The following is a 26938-nucleotide window of genomic DNA, read 5'->3' as shown; positions in this document are numbered from 1 at the left end:
CTACTGTCTCCATTTTGCCCTACTGTCTCCATTTTGCCCTACTGTCTCCATCTTGCCCTACTTCTCCATCCTGTCCTACTGTCTCCATCTTGCCATACTGTCTCCATCTTGCCCTACTGTCTCCATCTTGCCCTACTGTCTCCATCTTGTCCTACTGTCTCCATCTTGTCCTACTGTCACACTTTTTCCTTACTGTCTCCATCTTGCCCTACTGTCTCCATCTTGCCCTACTGTCCCAATCATGGCCTACTGTCTCCATTTTGCCCTACTATCTCCATCTTGTCCTACTGTCTCCATCTTGCCCTACTGTCTCCATCTTGCCCTACTGTCTCCATCTTGTCCTACTGTCTCCATCTTGCCCTACTGTCACTATCTTGCCCTACTGTCACTATCTTGTCCTACTGTCTCCATCTTGCCCTACTGTCACTATCTTGCCCTACTGTCACTATCTTGTCCTACTGTCTCCATCTTGTCCTACTGTCTCCATCTTGCCCTACTGTCTCCATCTTGCCCTACTGTCTCCATCTTGTCCTACTGTCTCCATCTTGCCCTACTGTCACTATCTTGCCCTACTGTCACTATCTTGTCCTACTGTCTCCATCTTGCCCTACTGTCACTATCTTGCCCTACTGTCACTATCTTGTCCTACTGTCACTATCTTGTCCTACTGTCATGCCTAGACATAGCGATAAGTGAAATTTTTCGCCAAGCATGGATTTGTAGGATCAAATTTCTTTGTGAAACAGGCGCCAAAAATTACAGAGGAAAAATTTGGGGTGCAAATTTTGACAATCCTGTCTCTATCTTGGCCCTCCTCTAGCCTCTCTACATATGTACTACTCTACATATGTACTGACACCCCATTTGAACCCCCCCCATGACAGTTCTGAAGAGGATGATGTCAGTGGGTAGGAGATGGCCCCGCTAATGCCTAACATGTGACTGCTTTTGAGGAGGTTTTAATGAACTAACCGTCCTACTTTGCTGTTACTTTTATTGCCCAGGTGAGAAGGTTCTCGGAAGCCTTTTTCTGCACGGAACATGAGAAACCTGCCGTTCTGACATTCCAGGAAAACCTGTGAGTTTGTTTCTGTGCATCACAATGACAATAACACATCATTTTGTTGCAGTGAATGATCTGCCCCGCCAGGCTTGTATAAGGCCCTTGTACCCCAGCCCTGTTGGCAACCCAACGGCTGTTGGAAGCCCCCCTGAATTCATCTTTCAAGGTCAGACTGTATCATTTGCAACCCAAGCAGGTACCTCTGTTATAGCTTGTGTTGACCTAGGGCAGGGGGGGCAGTTACAAGGACCCAATGACCCCCATGATCTTGAAGGATTGCAGGCCACTCTCAGGGTGGGGGGGTTTGCTCCCCCTATATTAACCACTGACTTTATGCCTTACTTATTATTATTATTATTATTATATGCTATTAAATGCAGCTTATACTTTGCCATTACTGTAGGATTCAAAGCCACAGCAACCTCTCGACAGAAATCCGGAATTCGGAATACTTGGCCGCCATGCCCCCCCTTCCCATGGAGTGTTTGGACATAGACGGAGACTGGACCTCTCTTCCTATCATCTTTGAAGATCGATATGTTGAATGTCCAAAAAAAGGTACGATTCGATACCAGTTTTTTTATGTTAATGAAAATAAACACTCAAAAGTGCAAATTATCAATATCTACAGCAGTGATCCCCAACCAGTGGCTCAGGGGCAACATGTTGCCCCCCAACCCCTTGGATGTTACTCCCAGTGGCCTCAAAGTAGGTGCTTATTTTTGAATTTCTGGTTTGGAGTCTGGTTTTGGTTGCATAAAACCCAGTATAATGCCAAACAGAGCCTTCTATAGGCTGCCAGTCCACATAGGGGCTATTAAGTAGCCAATTATAGCTCTTATTGCCCCACCCAGAACCTTTTTCATGCTTGTGTTGCTCCCCAACACTTTTTCCATTTAAATGTTGCTCACGGGTATAAAAGGTTGGGGACCCCTGATCTACTTGTTAGATTATTAGTTCAATGTAAGATCGTGGTCATTAAGATTACAAGATGGCTGCCATATGTGGTGTTTAATAGTTTAAAATGTTGTCAGGGCCATTATGGAAAGATGTCTCGGTGTCCCCTCTAGATGTGGAGTACACAGGGCAATAATAATTACGCACTCAACCTACATTGACCTAAGACGAAGGATATTAAATTTACTACTCAGGAAGGTGGTGTTGCTGAGGCTCATGTAAAGCTGGATATACAATTTTATGATTGATGAGGAAGCCAAATGAGCAGATATTTGCCCAGTAGGTGGGCCTATAGGGCTGATCTGATCATCTGGCCCCTGGGGTGGCTTCATCCACAGAGCTGTAGCGTCCTTGTCTGACTAGATTTTCCAGCCAGAACTTTCTAAGCCCTGACCAGATATTCATCACACAGGTTTTGTCCGCCAACTAGCTTTTAACTCATTCATGAGAGGTTTTTAGACTTTGGGCTAAATCAGGGACACTGGTTACACTTGCAAACAGGTTTCCTATGCACAAAGGTGAATTGATTGAAGCTTCTGCTCCATCTGTGTGGGCACAAAATGGCTAAATCCAATATAAAAGTATATCAGCAATCTACAGTTGGGACTGAGGCTGCTGGAGAAGCTAACCCTATTGGATATACGTCCTTCACACCCAAAGTCATTACTCAGTGCCAACCCAAGTAGATCATGCAAAGGTTATTGTATATATCTAATTACAGGGCCTGTATATCATGGGTTAGCAATAAAATTGGACTAAAATCCAATATAAAAGTATATCAACAATCTACAGTTGGGACTGAGGCTGCTGGAGAAGCTAACCCTATAGGATATATGTCCTTCACACCCAAAGTCATTACTCAGTGCCAACCCAAGTAGATCATGCAAAAGTTATTGTATATATCTAATTACAGGGCCTGTATATCATGGGTTAGCATTACAATTGGACTAAATTGGACTCCATTTTGAAGGCCACTGTCTGTACATGACAACTAGACAAGTGAAAGTTTGCTTGTAAGTAGTGGAATGTGGGTTTGTGTCTCTTAGTTGCACATCATTCCATAGGACATGGTGCAGCTATGGACTCAACCTTCTGTCCCTTGTACCAGGTACCTTAAAAATGATGCAAACGTAATTGACTGCTAAATTCATGGTGCTCTAAGGGAGCTTCCACTTGGTATTTTCTGTGTTTACAGAGGGAAATGTTTATTGGCTGTGGCAACATGCCACCAAGCTTGGGGACAGTGAGGATTGAGAGCCTTTCAGCTTTTGCTAGAACTTGCTGCTTTCTACACTGAATAAATCCACTTTGTATTTCAGATTACATTATGGATAATGCGCTTTTGGAGCCAACAAATGAAAATGTATGTGAATCGAATAAGGAATTCCCACCAGAAAACACTCACATTAACTCAAAACCGCATTTCATTCAGTCAACAACCGTTCATGATAACGCATCGTTCGAAAAGCTGGGCGTCTGCACCGAAGCTCAAGAAGATTGTTATACTGAAAGCCCTGAACAATGCTTTGATTATAATCAGGAAGCTGCAAGTGTTGAATCGGAATCTCTAGCAGATTTGAATCAATTATATATTCCGCCCTCAGAAATATCTGACTGTGGAGCAGAATTATCTCTGTCAACTGCAAATGAAGACTGTGATCAAGCTACTAGGTGCCACCAGGAACCTAAAAAAACTCCAGGTGTGACTTATATTGAAGTAAAACCCCAAAGCCAAGATAAATACAAAGGAGAACCAGTGTTAATTGTCAATTCCCAGTATGGAAACACCACGTCCTTGGCCAACGATGAAGCTACTCAATCTGAAGGGCATCCAATGACACAAGAACATACTAATGACACAAGAACATACGAACATATCGCTCTGCATGAAGTCAGGAGCACCAAAAATGAACTCATTTCAATTTCAAAAAGTCAGAAATCCCGTCAGTGCAGTCATACATTATTAAAAAGCAGCAGTACCGAATTGATTAGGAACTCTACAGAAGATACGTTAATGGTGAAATCTTGCCCGACAGATAGATATGGAAAGACGTCATTATTCTCATCAGGGGGTATCAAGAGGTCTTCTTCTGTGATATCAGACTCGGGGATAGAGAGTGAGCCCAGCTCCGTTGCTTGGTGTGATCTCCATAACAGGACGATGGATTTGACCAGCGATAAAGATCTTTTGCTGCAACTATCAAAACAGAACTGGGAAGGAGAACGCACGGAAAGTAACACAAGTTTGCCAAGTGGGATTCAGGCCTCGCTAGCTTCCATAAATTCTTTGCCGTTTGAGGAGGAGGACAGGGAAATGGAGCTTTCGAAGTTGACTAAATCAGTTTCGGCCCCGCAGATCAGTAGTCCAGAGGAAACCCTCAATGACTTAATTCTCAATAACAAAGTGGTGGGTGAAATAATCCACAGCTTGACGCAATGCTCAAGCGACGACAAGGAAGAGGAAAGGCAAACAGCGATGAACTACTACAACAACATCACAAACGGCATCATCAGTGAGTTGGTGAATGAGACCTGCAACCAGTTGGTGCAACCTGGAACCAAATCTCATGAGTCTTCTTTGGCAAATGCTTTAATCCAAGGTTTGATTCCAGATTCAGAGGCGGGAGTGATCGATGCTTATATTGTTCCTAAAGCAGATGATTTCCCTTCGGTTCATCCAAAAGCAATTATGTGTGATTTAAGCTCTCCACATGACCAATACCTTATGGCAAAGGCAACTTCGTATTCTGTTTCCCCACTGGTAGATGCTAACTCCATTACCCATACTAGTTTTTCTGTTATAGCTCCAGCCAATGAGATATTCCAGGACTGTCCAGTTTTACATCAGACAGAGCTCGTTGAAGACTCTGTTGAGTCTACCGATCAGTCGATAGATAATTATTACCATGAACTGTACAGCATAGAGCAAGAAGTAACGAACACTAGAACTGATTGTGCTTCTGAACTTGAGGAGTCCAATGCGAGTATGTCTACTGTCCGAGTGCTAGAAAGAAGGAATGGGGTTGAACTGGTCAATTTGTCTGTGTCCTGTACTGCTACGTGTTTACCATTTTCTTCAATGCAAAAGGACACTCCAGCAATTCCAGGGTTCTCAACAAAACAAGCGTTGTTTCCAATAACAAGACAACCATTGGGTTCCTTTGAGGTGGTTTCCAGCAACTCTAACACCGACGAAGACAGCAATGAAAGAATGCTAAGGTGAGATACACTATTATTATCAATAAACACTACACAAAGTGTACGAGTATGGTTGCAAGCTTTCAGGCCTACAACCCAGTATAGCTCTAAAATAAACTAGCGTCCATCCCTTGAATCCATTATCCGGAAACCCATTATCCAGAAAGTTCCAAATTACGGAAAGGCCATCTCTCATAGACCATTATAAGCAAATAAAAATGATATACTCTTTCTCTGTAATAATAAAACAGTACCTGTACTTGATCCCAACTAAGATATAATTACCCCTTATTGGGGGCAGAACAGCCCTATTGGGTTTATTTAATGGTTAAATGATTCCCTTTTCTCTGTAATAATAAAACAGTACCTGTACTTGATCCCAACTAAGATATAATTACCCCTTATTGGGGCAGAACAGCCCTATTGGGTTTATTTAATGGTTAAATGATTCCCTTTTCTCTGTAATAATAAAACAGTACCTGTACTTGATCCCAACTAAGATATAATTACCCCTTATTGGGGCAGAACAGCCCTATTGGGTTTATTTAATGGTTAAATGATTCCCTTTTCTCTGTAATAATAAAACAGTACCTGTACTTGATCCCAACTAAGATATAATTACCCCTTATTGGGGGCAGAACAGCCCTATTGGGTTTATTTCATGGTTAAATGATTCCCTTTTCTCTGTAATAATAAAACAGTACCTGTACTTGATCCCAACTAAGATATAATTACCCCTTATTGGAAGCAAAACAATCCTATTGGGTTTATTTTTTATTATTATTATTATTATTAAGGTGGCTATACATGGGCAGATTTTAGCTGCTGATTTGGTTCCTTCAGTCCAAGTTGGCAACTTATCTGACCGTGTATGGGGCGCTCTGATGGGCCTACTCGACTGATATCTGCCTGAAAATTGTGCAGTTGGACAGATATTTCATCAAGTCCATGACCGCATAGGCTCATTGAGGCAGTCTTTGCTCCAATAGCCTGTATCACAGTCATTGTGATCCAATTGTGTGGCCAATGTTCAATATCAAGTCCTATCCTGGGAATATTGGAGAAAGTTCCACTCGTTTGGTGACCTTGCCAAATGAGCAGATGTTTCAATGTATGTCCAGCTTAACTCTCCTTGGGTGGACCCGCCTTGCTCACCAAAGGCATTTGGAAGGTGAGGACCAGATCTATAGATAAGCTAGTAGGACATCATTTATGGCATTGTAGGAAAGGTTGCCATTAATAGGCTGTTTGATGTCCGGAATGGACTACAGACCAGTACAGAAGTTGGCATCTCAGTGATTCCTTCCCAATAGAGAGTGCAATGTGCCTCAGAGAGTGTCTCATCTGACTGCAGACAAAAGGGCCCAACCTTAAAAAGAACTTTGTATTTCTTACGTAACTGTCAGTACAGCTTCTTTATGAACCTCTGTTCTTCTTTCTTCTTCTTGTTATACATTCAATCACACCAGGCAGTTGTTTAAGTCGGTCTCCTAGGGGATTAGTACCATTTAATCCGAGTAAAAGTATTTCTAGAGGATTGTAACCCCGAAGCCTTATTTAGTACATCAATATCAAAGTGGATAAACCTTCTATTTCCTTGAGATTATCTTTTTCATCTCGTAAGCATTTCCAAACTACAAGCGTTTATACAACATAATTCCTCCTCTCTCCGAGGCAATCAGACTCATTAAGTCGGCATAGACCTCGCCTAATTATTTCAGTGCTTGAACTCCATCTGTTTTAGGAATCGCATTCCCAAAAAAACACAAATGTGCCCTCAGCGAATTCAGAATCTCGCAACGCAGCGGATTTGCTGAATTGAGACGGCGCTTTCATGTCACTTATTAACCTGAAGGAAAGAAGCTACAGTAAATGGTTTTACTAAAAACGATTAAATGTGGCACGGTGGAGTCTCATTGCGGTGTTGGCTGCTAATTCATTAACTTTAGGGTTGTTAGTGTATGAAAATGTGGGCCCGATAGTCTACTGCATCAAAAATTGGGACTTGCTGTTACTTGAAAGTTGGACTTGGACATTCACTTAAGGTCCCCATACACGGGCCGATTCTAGCTGCCGATATCAGCTCCTTAAGGTCCCCATACACGGGCCGATTCTAGCTGCCGATATCAGCTCCTTAAGGTCCCCATACACGGGCCGATTCTAGCTGCCGATATGGGTCCCTTAAACCGATTCGGCAGCTAATCGGCCTGTGTATGGGCACTACCGACGAGCCTGCCTGACCAATATCTGGCCTGAAATCGGCTAGATCTCGATCGGGCAGGTTAAAAAATCTACTCGGATCAGGGACCGCATTGGCTCATTGATGCGGTCCCCGAACCAACTTTGCCTATACCCATCATTATAATTCGATCGTTTGGCTCCAGGGCCCAATGATCAAATTAGCCTGGATTCTCCCGAAATCGCCCACCCGTAGGTGATCGGAAGGTGTATGGCCACCTTTAGACTTCCTTAAGCGATGGAGAACTTTACTGGTGCAACTGGTACCCAAGCAAACGTAGGCACAAGAGCTTTCTGTATGAAATTTAGAGCACACACTTGTGTAAGTACTCACCAGTATGGGTGGAAATTAGCACCAGTTGTTCATGACCCAAATTATGACACATCGTTTCAGAGTGGGGATTTCTGGCCAAAGCTGGAACCAGGTGAAGGCAGAAGTGCATTACTAGGACCCAACGGGGGTACTAGAAATGTACACCTTCTGGCTACCCCTAGTGCATTTTTTTAGTAAATGAAGTTGCCTCTCTACCTGCCAATATGATGACGATGGATAAGATGCATTGGTCACCATCGACCATCACTTCCATCAAGCATCACAAACCATTCCCCCTTCCCAGACATCCCTGCATGGTCCCCCACTCCTTATCAACCAATCCACCCCTTCTTGTCACTTGACTGTGGTGGTGGGTGATCATGGGCAAGGTGGCCTGCCTTGGATACCACTTGAGCTGGGCCCAACACTGCTTCTGGCTTACCAATGTACATTTTATCATTATTGTTAGCTTACAATTCACTTACAATGGACACAACCTGCTAGGTGTACCCTGGAATTACTGCCAGGAGGCTTTGCTCTATTGAGCAAGACACTAGGAACATATATAAGTAATGTTGTTAGTGATGAGCGAATCTGTCCCATTTCACTTTGCCAAATAAGGAAATATCAGGCTTTAGTAAACCAAGTAAAATGGTGGTTAGGTGGTCATGTGATGGATCCAACATAAAAGCTATTATTCAACCTTGGTTTAAAGAATACGTAAAGCTTTTTTTTTTTCTGTCACAGCCTCCAGAATTACCTACCTTTGTCCCAGCATTCTCTCTGACCTGGTTCCTCAGTAGAAGATCGTTTTTCTTTGCTTCCTTGTGCAGAGTGAAGCCCCGCCCCCACTTCCTGTTCAGTTCTCTCTTCAATTCGACTAATCTAGTCGACCTAGAGAGCTTTCTGGGCATGCCTGGAGGCAGCAGGAGCCAGTCTGTGCATTAGCAGGGTTTTTTTTTTATGAGAGACCTGAACAGGAAGTGGGGGCGGGGCTTCACTCTGCACAAGGAAGCAAAGAAAATCAATCAACTTCTAACTGAGGAACCAGGTCAGAGAGAATGCTGGGACAAAGGTAGGTAATTCTGGAGGCTGTTTAGAGTAATTTTACTGATAGAAAAAAAAAGGTTTACTTATTCTTCAAAGTGAAATGAAAGATTCAGATAATTGTCGCCCCTGGTCCAGCTTTTAATGGGGTGAACCAGTGTGCCATTTGTAAAACTTATTACACATGGACAAGATCTACACGTAGGGGTGGAGGAGGGGAACATACAGATTTCAACCCCCTCAGTGGTTCTTCAATTAACCAATTATGTTAACTACCATGTAATCGTCGTTCTATTAATTAATACCAAGCGTTGTTAGCGCTGCTAATGAGCCTATTTTCTAGCTTCCATCAGGCTAAACACAAATTCAGGAAAGAGTTGAAGTTTGAAGGTTTCATCTACAGTGACCAGCCTGTACTTGCTTCTGATGTGCCTTATTTCCCTGCCGAGGAGGAACAGACAGAAGATGGAATCCATTTGGTTGTCTGTGTGCATGGACTAGATGGTAATTATAGAAATAAGCCATTGATTTCTCTTTAAGATTCTTTTTAAGAGTGTGCAGTTATACGTGCGAGTGTCCTGACTCTTACCTGACTCTCAATGACCACTTGGAGGTGGGAAGAGGATAATAGGTATAGTGGGGCGAGATGGTCGTAGTAGGCCAAGATAGACAAAGTAGACCAAGATGGTGACACAAAGTGCAATGTTAGAAGAGAATAGGGAGGAGAACGCTCCAGAACTGACCATGCTGGAAGGGCATGTAGATGTACCAATGGTATGCTGGGAAAAAAAATTGTTACGGTATGAACACTCTGTAGATTGAGCTGATTTGATAGGGGGAATACATTAACACATATATAAGAAGCAACATATTGGGGTGTGTTTTACCAATATGTTTTGTTAAATTCCTTGTCTTCCAGGTAACAGTGCAGATCTGCGACTAGTAAAGACTTTCTTGGAATTGGGATTGCCCGGAGCAAATCTTGACTTCCTCATGTCTGAAAAAAATCAGGTAGCGAATGTGAAGAACAAACCGTGGGTAGATGATTAGTAGCAGATGGGCAAATGTATACCACAGACACTTCTAGACTACTAGAGATGGAGTAAGCTTGCATTACTTAATACAAGTGCAGCAACAAGAGTGCGCCACGTTTAATAGAACTCAATAGATTACTATATAGTCTTACATTGACCCACATGGTCCTATGGTGAACATTGTCCTGATGGACTTGAACCATATCCCCAGCCAGGGAACTGCTGTAGATTATACTTTCTTCAGTTCTAGGTCATCTACAGCTGGACAATCACTAGCCATCCTTGATGCCTTTGCAGTTTCCTGAGACCATTTCTAAATATCTGATTGTTTGACTCATTGTTCTTGTCTTTCTAAAGGCAGCACTTAGTCTGAAGTCCTAACCAGTAGAACATCAACTCAGAGTTTCCTCTTGACATTTATCTAGTACAGTATAAATAAATCTAAAGCAACTGGACTTGTTAAGTAATCATTGCAGCTTCTTCAGTTCAACTGACTGGTAGAGTTACAAAGTGCCATTGTGATTGGATTAGTGGAAGAGGTCATATGCCGAGGGCTTCCCATACCAGTCAGTTGAACTGAAGAAGCTGCTCGGATGAGTAGTGAAACGTCTTCAATGATTGCAGTTGCTTTAGATTTATTTATACTAGATATACCATGACCTGGATGAAGGAAAATCTTCACAGTCATCCTCTTGACATTCTTCCCTTCTCTTTTTTTTTTTAGACGGACACATTTGCTGATTTTGATGCGATGACCGACAGACTGATCGATGAAATAGTCCAGCACATCCAGTTATATAACCTGTCAATATCAAGAATAAGGTAGGCCGGCTCTACATCTGGTAGAACTATTTTATGTAGTGACTTTTTAAAATTAAAATAAGCGGTGGTCCACCCTGCAACCACAGGGTCTGCTTTCTTTATAGTTTTAGAAACTGTAGTAGCCAGCCGCCCCCTTCCCACTCATGGGCCCCACTCTCCTAGTCTCCTAACTAACTAAGTAACTAACAGTGTGGAGTCCTTTAGTCCAGTCCCAAAACACACAGTCTCTATAAATCTTTGAGTGTTCCTTTAGTAAAATGTCACTTTAAATATAAATACTCACTCCCAAAGCTCTTCAGGCGAGTCCAGCACCTACAGACGTGCAGTGCGACTACTGGGGATCCCCCTGCAGGTGGTTGTTCCTCCAGTCAGGACTCCTCTGGGTCTCTCTCTCTCCAGGAACAAAATCTGCCTTCCCTGTACCAACTTTCTGATAGGCCCACTGACAGCTTCCTGAACACTGGAACCTTCTCTCTCCTCCCCCTAGCTTCCTCTGCCAGGCTCTCCAGCTTCCTTTTCCTTTCAGTGGCTCCCAGGCTGCTTTGCAACTTCCTGCAGCTCTGAGATAGCAGCTCAGACATGCCTGCTCCCCTACAGGGGACAGCTGCGGGACTACTGTTGCCATCTGTTTGGTTTTGACCCAGACAGTCTGCTTTTCGGTAGGGCTGTCCGGGTCAAAACTACCTGCCTATTTGGACAACTGGACAGGATTTTCGAAGACTGACGCAGCAAAACATTTTTCAAAACGGTGAAAAATTCAATAACCAATTTTTTTTACGTGCAACATTTTTTATGTGCAACTTTTTATCTTTCTCGAATTGCATTAAAGTCAAGGGGCGTTGACGTTTTATTATTTGTTTAGCTATAAAAGTAGAACAGGAAGGGTAGTTACTGTGTAAAGGTAGTTCTGATGGGCTAAGGCTGCCCCAATGAAAATGTCAGTATTATATTGTATCTATATATTGTGACAAAAAGGCTTGTCTCAGTGAGACTTGTCTGTTGGATGGCAGGTATATAGCACCCAGGCTGAGGTACTGGCTCCTTTAAATCTCCAGGGCAGGAGAGGCTAGTGCCCTGCAGTATGGTTAGAGAATGCTGGAGCCAATTAGGGAATGCTGGAGCCAATTAGGCAACAGCTGAAGCATTTAAGGTGAGCCTGGGTGTGCAGCAAGGGTCAGTTTGCTGAGAGACTTGGAGGTTGAGCCTGGTCTAATTGAAGGTCACTCTCAGAGCAGGGCACAGTGCAGGGGCGCTGCCTGTGTTGGGAACCCCTAGAGGAGCTGGGGGTGCCACCTGCCACTGTGAGGGAGCAGTGGGAGTCGCGACCAGTTTCTGAGAGGGGCAGGCTGGACTGACGACAAAGTCCCCTGATTCTGGGACTCCAGAAAAGGACTGCCGGGCATTGGCAGTGAGGATTTGGGTATCCCGTGTGTTGAAACGACAGTCTGGTGAGACTTATGTTTTCTTGAACTGTTTACTTGCAAAATACCAAGTTGTGATATGTACTGCTTTACTGTGGAAAATAAAGCACAGGCAGGAGCCTGATCATTTTGGTTGCAAACCAGAGTTGTCTGTCTCATCTGTGAAGCCCAGATTTCCATCCGCTACCGGCTGCTACCAGCTAAATCCCCACAATTGGTGCTCGGATGCGGGCAGACAGATCCTTAAAGAGACATACACATTTGTACTAAAGCGGCAAGATGTGCCATAGAGGGGCAGAACTGCACCATGATGACTGGTGGTCGCAGTTTCTAGCAGACTGGATGAGAGTCTGTGAGCCCAGAGGGAAAGAGGCAACAAGTGTTGCATTGCAAGGAGCAGGAAAAGCTCCCTGTGTGTTTTCTAACCAAGAGACTGAGTTTTGTGTTCTACAGCGAGACTTGTTCCAGGATTCCTTAAAGGGACAGCGGCGTGTGGACTTGCAACAGATGGCAAAGGAAGTGAGGAAGACTTCGCGAGTGGTAAAGGAGACCGCTTCATCTGGATGCAAGCTTGGAAAAGGCCAAGGAGATGGGGCCCCAAGGTTGGAGCCTGTGCAGTTGGCACAAGTGCAGCATGCCAAGGAGAGAGGCTATGCTGGATTCTGGTCTGGAAAGGTTTGCCAGAGTTCATCCCCAGCAGTTCCAGAAAGTATACCCTACAGGAATGGTAAGACTGTTCTTAAAGGGGTGGTGGAAAGGGAACGGTATGCTGGTGGGGTTAAGGACTGGGACTGTGTGCTTAAAGGCAAGGTCCTGGGAGCTGATGTAAAGGAGGAAAGCAAAGAGTTAAGTGCCTGGACAGAGAGCACTGTGTCTCTTAAAGGGAAGGTTGAAAAATCAATTGAAGTAAAAGTGGATGGGATCAAACTATGGGTCACACTGGATGCTAAGTTACCCATGTCTAAGGTTTTGCATGAAACCCTGATGTTTGTTTTATCCCCGCAAGATATCCCAGAGATACAAGAGCTGCCTAATAAACCAACTGTCTGTGTGACTTTTGAAACAACAAGAGGGACAGTTGGCCACTCACTTGTGGTTGTTGATGACCTTGATGTGGAAATTATTCTGGGAACAGACTTTCCCCTATTCTGGGAGTTATGGGGGAATGACAAATCTTTGGTTGAGGGGCAAACAAACCAGTTGGCTAATGTTTGTTCTATGCAAAATGTTAACTGTAATTCTGCTGAGAAATGTCCAGATGTGAGTAATGAGAGTGTGACTGTGGGATGTGAGGTAACACCCATGGTACAAAGTTTAGGGGTGACCCCTTGTGTAAAGGTTTCCCTAGAGAGTGTGAATGAGGAAATTCACAGTGGGAAACACTTGAATGCAGAGAAGGCGTATCTGCAAGAAGATTTCTCAAGTAAGAAATGTACCAATGTTGTGCCTGAGGTAAAGGGAGTAGGGGTGCCCCCCAATGTATATGTGTCCCTAGCAGGTGTGACTGATGCAGTGAGTGTAAACTGCTCTGAGTCTGATAAAACAGAACAGAATGTTACCTGTGTGACTGGTAATGACTGTGCCGCTATGTTGCAAAAAGATGTTGCAACTGATGCAAATGAGAGTCTGCATGTAGAACTGCTGAGCAGAGTGTGCTCAAGTTCTTCAGTGAACGAAGGGTTAAAGCCATGTGTTGAGAGTAACTCTTTGTTGCCCGGCTGCAGCTCATCTCCTGAAGGTCTTAAAGGGGATGAGTGTACTAATGAGCAATCTCTGTCAACTGCTATAGCAAGATTGATTGAGCTAATTGAAAGGGAAAGGTGTACCCACTGTTATGTTACGGCTAACTGTCCGCTATATGCGGCAATGCAAAGGTCACTAGAAGCCTATAAGGAGTGCTGGGGAGGTACGGCACTTGGAAGTGAGTTCAGTGAGAAGTCAGGTGAACTTCCTGCACTTATTAAAGGTCAAGCTGTGTGTGTGAACAGAGCTGATGGAGATATTAAAGTGAAAAATGGTAACATGGCAGTGAATGGTGGTAAGTCAGACGGTGTGTCTGAGGAAGTAAATGAGGAAAAGGTAAAACTACCTCCTAATTCTGTGTGTGAGGATGTGTCGGCCACAGAACTGGTCTCTGGTGAGCTGAATTGTGTGAGAGTGGAAACACAATGTGCTGGAGAGAAAAATGTCATGACGGAAAAGTGTGCTTTGCTACCTGAAGGGTTAATTCAAAGTGAGGATGTTTCCCTGTTGGGTGGTTGTGAGTCCACCTGGGAGTGCCTTAAAGGTGAGGTGAAAGACAAGCCCTGCACCATGTATGAATTGTCTGAGAGTGTGTGCAAAGTGGAACCAGTAAATTGCACCTATTGCTATGCCTCAGGTCATACTGTGGACTCTTGTCCTTTTGAGCGGTCTGCCACTGTAGCTGCCCAGCTGGTGGATACAATGGAACGGTACTTTAAAACTAAAGAGTCATTGTGTGCGCAAGATGATGCAGGTGGAGGTTCCCAATCCATTGATAGCAAACTCTTAGAGGTACCTGAGGAGACAGGTGAAGGGGTTGAGCTGACTGAGTGTCAGGTTTTGAGTGAAAATGGAACGGAGGGTTCTGAGGTAATTGGCAGCCACATTGCCAATGAGAGTAAGTCAGATGGAATGACTGTGGAGGAAAGTGGAGTTACTTTGAAGCTTCCTCCTAATCAGCGCTGTGAGGTTCTGGGCCCCCAAATTCTGTTTGCAGTGAGAACCTTGTGATGAATCAAATGACTGAGGAATGTCTTAAAGGCAAAGTAGTGAGGTCTTTGCCAAATTCTGTGGAAGGAGATGTTCAGACCGACAATGTGAGTTTGGCAGAGAGTGTTGATAGAAATGATGCCAAATGTGTGCTAGATGTGAACACTGAGTGTGTACCAGGCTGTGTGTCACAAGACAGTGTGCGAGAAGTGACAAATGCTACCAGATGGCAGGGTGCATCTGGTGAGCAAAAGCTTAAAGGCAAAGACAAATGTTTGCTAGAAAACCCAGTGTTGCAGGCCGAGGAAGAGCGCACTGTAGGTTTTGAAGCGGTGAGTGATAAAATGCTGTGCGTGCATGATTTTGACAAAAATGGCGAGGCATGTGTGTCTGACAGAGTTGGCAAAAGTCTGGCCACTGTTTCCTCCCCATTGGATGAGAAACAGGAAAAGAAAGTGTGTGTGGTTACACGCATAGATACACATGTGTTAGATCCCGGTGATATAGGCAATAAGGCTGCCTTAAAGGGTTCTTTCAAAGGTGACCTACCCCTTTCCATTGATGGTAATCAAGTGGAAGATAAGCCTAAAACTACAGAGGCAAGTTTACTGGCAGAATGCGTGTCTGTGCATGATAAAGATGACTCAACTAACTCAGATGTGATAACCCTGTTGAGTGAAGTGACGCAGGAGTATGAAAGAGGGTCACTAGTGCCTGAGAGAAAGGACTTGCAGAAAAGCATGTGTGTGTACTCTCAGACTGAGATGAGGGTGTTGGATTTTTTCCATGCTGGGGAAAAGTCATGCTTAAAAGGGGGAGTGAATGGCACCTGCTGGTGTAGTAAAAAGCTTCTCCCTATCCCTTGAACGAAACACAAAGTGGAGAGACTTGAAATAGAAATCCCTTTAAGAGAGAGAGAGTTTCTGCTGGGATTGCAAGGTGTTTCGCCCCTGGGTCAAAACAAAGGGGGGGGATATGTGAGAGAGGCAATGGGAAATATCGTTATTTGGTGTGTTTCCACCAGGGAATCAGTGTCCGAACCCACGGGCTCGAACAGAGGGGGAAGGTATGTGACAAAAAGGCTTGTCTCAGTGAGACTTGTCTGTTGGATGGCAGGTATATAGCACCCAGGCTGAGGTACTGGCTCCTTTAAATCTCCAGGGCAGGAGAGGCTAGTGCCCTGCAGTATGGTTAGAGAATGCTGGAGCCAATTAGGGAATGCTGGAGCCAATTAGGCAACAGCTGAAGCATTTAAGGTGAGCCTGGGTGTGCAGCAAGGGTCAGTTTGCTGAGAGACTTGGAGGTTGAGCCTGGTCTAATTGAAGGTCACTCTCAGAGCAGGGCACAGTGCAGGGGCGCTGCCTGTGTTGGGAACCCCTAGAGGAGCTGGGGGTGCCACCTGCCACTGTGAGGGAGCAGTGGGAGTCGCGACCAGTTTCTGAGAGAGACTGAGAGGGGCAGGCTGGACTGACGACAAAGTCCCCTGATTCTGGGACTCCAGAAAAGGACTGCCGGGCATTGGCAGTGAGGATTTGGGTATCCCATGTGTTGAAACGACAGTCTGGTGAGACTTATGTTTTCTTGAACTGTTTACTTGCAAAATACCAAGTTGTGATATGTACTGCTTTACTGTGGAAAATAAAGCACAGGCAGGAGCCTGATCATTTTGGTTGCAAACCAGAGTTGTCTGTCTCATCTGTGAAGCCCAGATTTCCATCCGCTACCGGCTGCTACCAGCTAAATCCCCACAATATGTATATATGTATGTATGTATGTATGTATAACTTTATTTATAAAGTGCCACAAGGGTACGCAGCGCTGTACAGTCTTACAAAATACAAAATTACACACAGGGAGGACAAGTGATATAATAAATAAATACAATAAATATATATAAATGCACAGGGAATAAGTGCCATGTGGTATGAGAGACAGTAGAGCTTACAGTCTATTGTTCTACATATGTTTTTTCTGTTTTTTAGCTTCATAGGACATTCATTGGGGAACATCATCATTCGGTCTGTACTGACCCGGCCCCGGTTCCGGTACTACCTAAACAAACTGCATACATTCCTGTCTCTCTCTGGGCCACACCTTGGCACTCTCTATAGTAACAGTACTTTAGTTAATACAGGTAAGAAATAAAGTTAGTAATGAATAGTCTGTACTGGGATTTGTGTTAGATTTCATTACCCTTCTACCAGCCCTGAACTCTGATTCCCAGTCAGTTTGGGGCACTAATCAAGCAACAAGGGTTCTTTCCATGGTCCTCTGGTTTGAATATATAAGTTACACTAAGTTATACTCCTTACCACTATCAAATGGATATCCGTGTGTCCAGTTACTCAAACCCAATTTTCAGCAATACTGACTGGCTGTATAACAGGACATGCCTCTGGCTATGGGTGGCATTGGGTGGGGGCTGTTTCCCAGTTGCACAAAATGCTTATGTTACAGCTCATATTTTTAAATAAGAACCCAGTACAGGTATAGGACCTGTTATCCGGAAACCCGTTATCCAGAAAGCTCCGAATTACGGATAGGCCATCTCCCAAAGACTCCATTATAAGCAAATAATTCACATTTTTAAAAATGATTCCCTTTTCTCTGTAATAATAAAACAGTACCTGTACTTGATCCCAACTAAGATATAATTACCCCTTATTGGGGCAGAACAGCCCTATTGGGTTTATTCAATGGTTAAATGATTCCCTTTTCTCTGTAATAATAAAACAGTACTTGTACTTGATCCCAACTAAGATATAATTACCCCTTATTGGGGGCAGAACAGCCCTATTGGGTTTATTTAATGGTTAAATGATTCCCTTTTCTCTGTAATAATAAAACAGTACCTGTACTTGATCCCAACTAAGATATAATTACCCCTTATTGGGGCAGAACAGCCCTATTGGGTTTATTTCATGGTTAAATGATTCCCTTTTCTCTGTAATAATAAAACAGTACCTGTACTTGATCCCAACTAAGATATAATTACCCCTTATTGGGGCAGAACAGCCCTATTGGGTTTATTTCATGGTTAAATGATTCCCTTTTCTCTGTAATAATAAAACAGTACCTGTACTTGATCCCAACTAAGATATAATTACCCCTTATTGGGGGCAGAACAGCCCTATTGGGTTTATTTAATGGTTAAATGATTCCCTTTTCTCTGTAATAATAAAACAGTACCTGTACTTGATCCCAACTAAGATATAATTACCCCTTATTGGGGGCAGAACAGCCCTATTGGGTTTATAAATGTTTTACTGATTTTTTAGTAGACAACGTAGGAGATCCAAATTACGGAAAGACCCCTTATCCGGAAAACCCCAGGTCCCATACCTGTACTGGGTAATTGGTACCAGATTAAAAGAATCTATAGAAAAAAGCAAAGCGTACTTGTTCTGATAAGGAAGGGTTTATGTACTTCATTCTAGTGCTGACAAAATCTGTCGCACTTGACTTTTTTTTGACTTGCCAATAACCCCCATTTGAAAGCTGGAAAGAGGCAGAAGAAGAAGGCAAATAATTAAAAAAAAACTATAAAAAGTGACCAGTTGAAAAGTTGCTAAGAATTGGCCATTCTATAATAAACTAAAAGTTATCTAAAAGGTGAACCGCCCCTTTAAAGAATAGGTTGGGGGGAATGACATAAATCAGGGTCAATGTTGGGGTCTCTACATCAGATTGACAATCAATTATGAATTATTATTTCATAATACAATGTCTTTTTGTACATCTGTACCCTGTAATGCTGGAGTCTAAGGGCAATTACTCTTTCTGCCCCTAGCTGAAAATCACACTTGCCCCCTGTGTTCTAATGATACATTTAACCCTTGCAACTCTTCATTCCTTCTGTTTTCCTCTTCTTTCTTCCTTTATCCCCACTGGATTTCCCCATCACCATTACACTGAGCTCGGAGCATTGTTTCCAGTCATGTGACAGTTGGGGGCAGTTTGGTGTCTCTAACCTACACTCTATGGTATTACATAGGAGATAAAGCCTATTGGTGTGTTTAGCATCTTTGATTTCTTGGGGCTGATTTATTTAAGAGAAACAATAGGAAAGCAATGGACGGGTTCTGGACAGACTTCTATCTGTATATAAAGGCCACTCTTTCCTTTCATTCCCAGGTTTGTGGCTTATGCAAAAGTTAAAGAAATCCGGATCACTGCTGCAGTTGACGTTCAGGGATAATACGGATCTCCGGAAATGCTTCTTGTACCAGCTCAGCCAAAAGCCAGGTGAGTGCAACCTCAGCCGTGGAAATGCAATAGAATATGAATATAATATGATTGAAAGTCACTAATATGTTCCTTTAGAATTGTGCTTAGTCCATAGTTAAAGGTTGAGCAAACGTAGGGGGCTGTTCCTGCTGAATTGTGCTTAGTACAGGGGAATCCCTATGTGCCATAGTTTTATGGTATCTCTCTGTACAGGCTATGAGCAAACTTAGGGGGCTGTTCCTGCTGAATTGTGCTTAGTACAGGGGAATCCCTATGTGCCATAGTTTTATGGTATCTCTCTGTACAGGCTATGAGCAAACTTAGGGGGCTGTTCCTGCTAAATTGTGCTTAGTACAGGGGAATCCCTATGTGCCATAGTTTTATGGTATCTCTCTGTACAGGCTATGAGCAAACTTAGGGGGCTGTTCCTGCTAAATTGTGCTTAGTACAGGGGAATCCCTATGTGCCATAGTTTTATGGTATCTCTCTGTACAGGCTATGAGCAAACTTAGGGGGCTGTTCCTGCTGAATTGTGCTTAGTACAGGGGAATCCCTATGCATAGGCGGAGGGTGACTTTTTTGTTTGGGGAGGCTAAAGATGGCCCATACACAGACTGACCTACAGCTAATGTGACACTTAGTGGATTCGCTGCTGGTGTAAAAAATTAACCTCCCAACTACCTATTCATACGCGCACTTCTGTTAGGGGATCTGCAAACATTTGTGTTTGGGATCAGTTAGCTTAAAGGGGTAGTTCGCATTCGAATTCACTTTTATTTTTAATGGTTTTTCAGTTATTTAGCTTTTTGTTCAGCAGCTCTCCATTTGGTATTTCAGCAGCTATCTGGTTGCTAGGGTCTTATTTACCCTAGCAACCAGGTAGTGGTTTAAACAAGAGATGGGAATATGAATAGTTAAGGGGCCTACTTAGAAAAATAAGTAATACAAAATTATAATAATAATAAAATTGTAGCCTCACAGCAATATTTTTGGCCCCCATTTGAAATCTGGAAAGAGGCAGAACAGAGGCAAATTATTCAAAAAAATTAATTAGGAAGACCAATTGCAAAGTTGCTAGGAATAGGCCATTTTATAACATACTAAAGGTTAACTTAAAAGTGAACCACCCCTTTAGATGTGTTAATGTTAGTTTTATAGCAAGAAAGGCAGTGGGTACTGACTCCCCATTATATACAGTGAGATGCAGTCCATATTTACAAACCCAGCACATTATATACAGTGAGAAGCAGTGGGTACTGATGGCACATATTCAGGCACTGGCACTATAACACTGGCACTGATACACAGCATTGGCCCCACTGTAACTTACTATAAATGAACAAAACAATGACAAAAATAAAAAAAAAATAGTAAGTGCAAAAAAAATCAACAAATATATAAACACACAATGAGCTTTTTCAGAGGGAAAGAGTTAACTTACCCTCCATGTGTTAGGGTAGGGGATAGATTATATATTATAGATGTCAGGTCAGGCAAAAAACAATTTAATGTCAGCTAGTGATTCTTTAGAACTGTATAGTACCTGTGTATAGTGCCTGGGTATAGTGCCTGTGTATAGTACCTGGGTATAGTGCCTGTGTATAGTACCTGTGTATAGTGCCTGGGTATAGTGCCTGGGTATAGTGCCTGGGTATAGTGCCTGGGTATAGTGCCTGGGTATAGTGCCTGGGTATAGTACCTGTGTATAGTACCTGGGTATAGTGCCTGGGTATAGTGCCTGGGTATAGTGCCTGGGTATAGTGCCTGGGTATAGTGCCCGGGTATAGTGCCTGGGTATAGTGCCCGTGTATAGTGCCCGTGTATAGTGCCCGTGTATAGTGCCCGTGTATAGTGCCCGTGTATAGTGCCCGTGTATAGTGCCCGTGTATAGTGCCCGTGTATAGTGCCCGTGTATAGTGCCCGTGTATAGTGCCCGTGTATAGTGCCCGTGTATAGTGCCCGTGTATAGTGCCCGTGTATAGTACCTGTGGGATGAAATCTGCAGCAAAAGTTGAGAGTTGGTTCTTAGGTAAAGTTACAGCTGCAGATTCTTCTTTTCAGTCTTCATTTCTGCACTGTTTCCCGATCCCTGTGTGCATCTGTGCTCTGATTGTCAATTTTACTGTCTGTCAAGGAAGCTGTGCTCTGATTGTAGAATCCAGAAAAAGAAAGATCCAATCGGAGCACAGCAAAACGGGCTTGAGGAACTCATTTCCAGGACAGTGCAGAAACGGAGTAAGGTGGTTTTTTTTTGTTTTGTTTTGTTTTTTTAATGTGCCAAGCAGGTTTGGGGAGGCTTAGCCTACCCTAGCCTTATGGAAAATCCGCCTATGTCCCTATGTGCCATAGTTTTATGGTATCTCTCTGTACAGGCTATGAGCAAACTTAGGGGGCTGTTCCTGCTGAATTGTGCTTAGTTCAGGGGAATCCCTATGTGCCATAGTTTTATGGTATCTCTCTGTACAGGCTATGAGCAAACTTAGGGGGCTGTTCCTGCTAAATTGTGCTTAGTACAGGGGAATCCCTATGTGCCATAGTTTTATGGTATCTCTCTGTACAGGCTATGAGCAAACTTAGGGGGCTGTTCCTGCTAAATTGTGCTTAGTACAGGGGAATCCCTATGTGCCATAGTTTTATGGTATCTCTCTGTACAGGCTATGAGCAAACTTAGGGGGCTGTTCCTGCTGAATTGTGCTTAGTACAGGGGAATCCCTATGTGCCATAGTTTTATGGTATCTCTCTGTACAGGCTATGAGCAAACTTAGGGGGCTGTTCCTGCTGAATTGTGCTTAGTACAGGGGAATCCCTATGTGCCATAGTTTTATGGTATCTCTCTGTACAGGCTATGAGCAAACTTAGGGGGCTGTTCCTGCTAAATTGTGCTTAGTACAGGGGAATCCCTATGTGCCATAGTTTTATGGTACAAAATCACAGAAAATACGCACAGATCTATAAATTGGAAAAAATATGAATTTTTTGTATTCGGAATCAATCGTACTTTGATCAATGTGCCCCTATGTGATTAAGGGGATGCTGTAGCCTTACTACTAACCTCTAACTAAATTCATACAAATTCATAAAAATCTACAAAAACAGCTGCGAATATTTTTTGAGGCTCAGAAACAGCTTCCTAAATGGACCCTTAGGGGCTGATTTACTAATCCACGAATCCGAATCCTGAATGGGAAAAAAATCGGATTGGAAACGAACATTTTGTGACTTTTTCATATTTTTTGCGATTTTTTTCGCCGCCATCGCAACTTTTTCGTAGCCGTTACGACTTGTGCGAATTGTCGCGACTTTTTCCTAGCCGTTACGACTTTTTCGTATTGAGTGCTAGTAAACGGCGGTCAAACCTTTACGATTTTTTTTGCGACAGCTACGAAAAAGTTGCGACAATTCGTGCAAGTCGTAACGGCTACGAAAAAATCACGGCAATTTACCAACAAAAATTGCAAAATGCCTCGGCCGAAAAAAACGCTGAAAAAAACGCATTCGGACGCTTTCGATCCGTTCGTGGATTAGTAAATCGGCCCTTCTTGTAGTAACTATGTAGCTCTGAACTTTTCTTCATTTTCTTTATTGTCTCAGGTCTTCAGTATTTTAAGAACGTGGTTCTGGTGGCGTCGCCCCAAGATCGCTACGTGCCGTTCCATTCGGCGAGAATAGAAATGTGTAAAAATGCCACAAAGGACAAACACACAGGTGCGGCTCTACCCTCCAACGTTGTTATTTCGGGAATTGGCGCAATGAGGCTTTCGGCCGACACACACACTTATAGACGCCTGCTGATTGGGAAATGACTGTGTTTATCTTGTTCCGCGTAATAACTGTAAATTTCATCTCATTTCTCCGCATCGGGGAATAAGCAGGAAAAGCAGCCGACCTGTTTTCTAACCACTGTTTTCGGATTGTGCCGTCGCTGCAATTTTTTTGTATGTTTACAATGAACAGATGGAGTAGCCTATAATGATCCCCATTACACCCCAGGAGTTCCCCGATAGCTGGAGTTCATTAACTCAGCGAACACGAGGGTCATAAACATTCTCTGTTACTTAAACAGGGTCAATAAGCTCCTGCAATCTGTTCCAAACCCACCGTTACACCCACGCTCAGATTTACAATACAAAATGACTCAAGATCATTTTCCTCCATGGCCTTATTTACTATAATGCTCCACCAATTGGCTTCTACAGACTACAGAACTTTTTTTTATTTGACTTTTTGAGCATGAAGCATGGTCTTTGAGTAGTGATAAGCAAATTTTTTCGCCAGGCATGGATTCGCAGCGAATTTCCGCATTTTGACACAAATTGTTTCGCGAAACTTCAGTGAAAATTAGACGCAGGAAAATTTGGCGCACGGAAATGTTTTTTTTTTCGTGCATCAAATTGGGGGCGGTCGCGTCAAAATTGGGCCCAAAAAATTATACGCGAGCGACAAAAAATAGACGCAATCAAAAAAAAATTACATCAATATTTTTGAGATGTAATTTTTATCCCCACAAATTGCATAAAAATGTGGTCTTGAATTTTCATAGATTTTGGGGCCAGATTTATCAAAGTGTGAAAATAGGCCTCATCTCTTTCTATTCATTACTATGAGATTTTTTACAATTATATTTATCAAATGGTGAACGCTAGTGATGAGCAAATCTGTCCCGTTTCACTGAAAGATTTGCAAATCTTCCAAAAGATTTGTGAAACAGTAAAAAATCCACAAAATGGTAAAAATGTCAAAAAAAAATTGTAAAGTATTTTGTTGACACGTTTTTTTTTGATGTGGGTGACAATTTTTTGTCGTACTATGAATTTTTTACGCTCTAAATTTTGTGGCCTGTTTCATGAAAAAAATCCGCCAATGGAGAAACATGGAAATTTGTGGCGAACCATGCCTGCCCAATTATTTAGCCCATCACTAGTGATGAGCAAATCTGTCCCGTTTTGCTTTGCCATAAAATTCACGTAACGGCAAGAAAATTTGAGAAATGGCAAAAAATTTGTGAAACGCATTTGTCGCGCTAATTTTTTTTGTCACCCATGTCTTTTTATTGTCACTTGCACTTTTTAGACGCAACTGTGCCCAATTTTCCACGTTCACGCCCAATTTGACGTGCAAAATTTGTCGCCTGCATCTTTTTTTTGTCACCCACACTTTTTTGACGCAACCACACCCAAATTTTGATGCAGCCGTTGCCAATTTGACGCGCGGCAAAAAACAATTTATGCGGTTTCGCAAAACAATTCGCCAATGGCGGAAATGCGGACATTCGCTGCGAATCCATACCGAGAAAACTTGCTCATCACTACCCATCACTAGTGAATGCTAACTTTCAACCTCCAAAAAATACGCCTCTAAAAATGAGTAGAAAGTGAGTTTTTCATTTTCAATGGGTCTTCAAACACTTGAAATTTTTTTCAAAAACTCGAATTGAAAAACCGCTGACTTCTACATGAATTCACAGGCTTTGAGATGCTGCAATTCAAACTCAATTAAAATTATGGTTTCAAAAACGTAAGTGATATTTAATGAAAGATGTGAAAAAATTGAATGCAAAAAAAATGCAAAAATGCCAAAAAAGATGCGGGCGACAAAAAAAAATTGTGCGACAAATGCATTTCGCGAATTTTTCGCCGTTCCGCGAATTTTTCACCGTTCCGCGAATTTTCCGCCGTTCCGCGAATTTTCTTGCCGTTTCGTAAGTGGAGTGTTAGATTTCCATTCATACAAATAGTCATGTGTCCATTGAATGGACTGAATGGTTTGAATGGATCTTAGATAAGAATTTTTTTCTGCCAAATAGCTCAATATCTAAAAATCTTGCCTTTTTGTCGAGATTAAACAAAATGTTGACTATTGATGAATGGTCCCTTTGGTATATTTATCAGTCATATAACTGAGCCAATATATGTTTCCTTTTTCAGGCCCTGTATATACAGAGATGTTGAACAACCTTCTCCAACCAGTAATAGACTCAAAGGACTGCACTTTGATACGGCACAATGTGTTCCATGCTCTCCCCAACACTGCCAATACTCTGATTGGACGCGCAGCCCACATTGCCGTGTTGGATTCAGAACTCTTCCTGGAGAAGTTTTTCCTCGTTGCCGGACTTGGATATTTCAAGTAACTTCTAATTCAAATGCAAAATGAAACCGGTCACCAAAAAAAAAAAAAATGGTTGTTTTTGGGGAACTCTTTTTTCTTGTGTATTACGCTAACAATATTCTGGTATTTTCTCTTTTGGTGTATATTTTGCAAAATACCTCATTATATTTTTATGCCTTTTTTGCTTAATATCATTTAAATGATATTTAGCCTATACCGGCTGTATCAAGATAAACTGCTCTACAGTTCAAAACCACCTGAAACAAAAAATGGAGGAGGGGGAATTTTTGGTACGTCCACTTATTATAAAATTGGTCATTCGATGCTGCAAATAGGCTGCAGTGCATTTATAGCCAATAAACAGACAGCTTACTATACACATTATACACATTCCACATACACCCTTATTCCCTTAACAGTTCCATATGTTAAAAAACACCCCTGAAACCCCATTCAGTATTCCGTTTTACACATTTAATGCTACATGTTCTTTCCCTTTGTTTTTTTCCCATTACTGCCTTGTCAGAAAGGTGCCTACAAGGCCATAATTACTATTATTACCATTAACTGTTTTTTTTTTTCAATAGGAAAATTTTTTGTCTAAGTGGGGCATTTACTAAATTTTTTTTTTTCACGATTTGGATATTTTTTTGATGTAGGAGTCAGTGGCAGATGTCCATTCCCCAGAAGATCTTTCTTTGCTTCAAATTTTTAGAGGTTTTCAGATTTTGGATGCTGGCTTTTGTGAGACAATATGAAAAAAAGTTGCGGTTATCACGCAACAAGTCAAAAAAGTTTTTCCTCTGCACCTACTTTTTCAGTTCAAATTTTTTGATAAATGTCTGACATTCGTGGAAATGAGTTTATTCAAAGTTTAAAAAAAAAAAAATTAGAAAAATTAAAATTTGAGTAAAATCTGCCTCCACTACTCCACAAAACTATAGCTCCTCTCTCTTCTACATTGCAGTTACTTAATATGTTTTTTTTCCCATCACATTTTTTGCAATATTCACCTTCCTCTCCCACCCACACTGCTTCTTGATTGGAGAAGATAATTGTCCTGTTCATTAGCTGTCCGTAATGTGCCAGTAATATGGATGAGCAATATATTTCGCCAAATATTGATTTGCAGTGAACTTCTGCATTTCACCATTGGCAAATAGTTTTGTGAAACTTCTACAAAAATTTGAAAATTGGAAAAATTTGGTGGGCGTCAAAAAAGTTGTGACGCCCATTTGTATGCAACCACACCCCTTTTATGCAGGTGTGAAAAAAAGACGTGGGCAACAAAAAAAGTCACGCATCAAACATATTTCGCAAAGTTTACTGTTTTGCGAATTTTCGGCGAAGCGAAACGGGACAGATTCACTCAACACTAGCAAGTATCAAAACCTACAAAAAGATTGCCGGCACTTTGTAGGAGAGATACATCTAAGCAAGCCAGTATAAGTAAAAGTAGTACTTGCAAGAACTCTTTTAAGGTGTTAGACTTAGTAGAACCCGGATTTTACATTTCCCGGGGAACTGTGTAAAAATGGCAGAAAATTCCTGGAAAAAGTTAAATCTGGGAAAAGAAAAAAGGCATGGATTCGTAGAGAAATTTAACATTTTGCCAAGGGCAGATTTTTTTCGCAAAATGGGCAAAAAAAAAATTTGCCGAGTGAGGACAAAGTTGTGGTCATGTAAAAAAAGCCCCCATTGCATAAAAAAAAAGTCACACAGTAGCCGCAATTTGCGACATTTTTTTTTCTTCACAAAACAGGACAGATTCGCTCAT

General features: G+C 42.3%; 1 protein-coding gene across 1 annotated transcript in view; it reads left to right on the top strand.

Annotated features, from left to right (window-relative positions):
• Positions 1-25790, top strand: part of fam135b (family with sequence similarity 135 member B) — a 43417-nt gene extending 17627 nt beyond the window's left edge. Inside the window, exons 10-19 of the mRNA XM_018095173.2 lie at positions 1005-1078; positions 1467-1621; positions 3340-5239; positions 9160-9320; positions 9736-9827; positions 10575-10672; positions 16809-16960; positions 18961-19071; positions 22645-22758; positions 24978-25790. Of these exons, the coding sequence (XP_017950662.2) occupies positions 1005-1078; positions 1467-1621; positions 3340-5239; positions 9160-9320; positions 9736-9827; positions 10575-10672; positions 16809-16960; positions 18961-19071; positions 22645-22758; positions 24978-25183 (3063 nt within the window). The 3' untranslated portion in view covers positions 25184-25790. The remainder of the gene's footprint in view (positions 1-1004; positions 1079-1466; positions 1622-3339; positions 5240-9159; positions 9321-9735; positions 9828-10574; positions 10673-16808; positions 16961-18960; positions 19072-22644; positions 22759-24977) is intronic.
• The last annotated feature ends 1148 nt before the right edge of the window (positions 25791-26938 follow it).

The sequence above is a fragment of the Xenopus tropicalis genome, chromosome 6, assembly GCF_000004195.4.
Source record: "Xenopus tropicalis strain Nigerian chromosome 6, UCB_Xtro_10.0, whole genome shotgun sequence".
Lineage (NCBI taxonomy): Eukaryota > Metazoa > Chordata > Amphibia > Anura > Pipidae > Xenopus > Xenopus tropicalis.
This window is presented reverse-complemented; position numbering and strand designations above follow the sequence as displayed.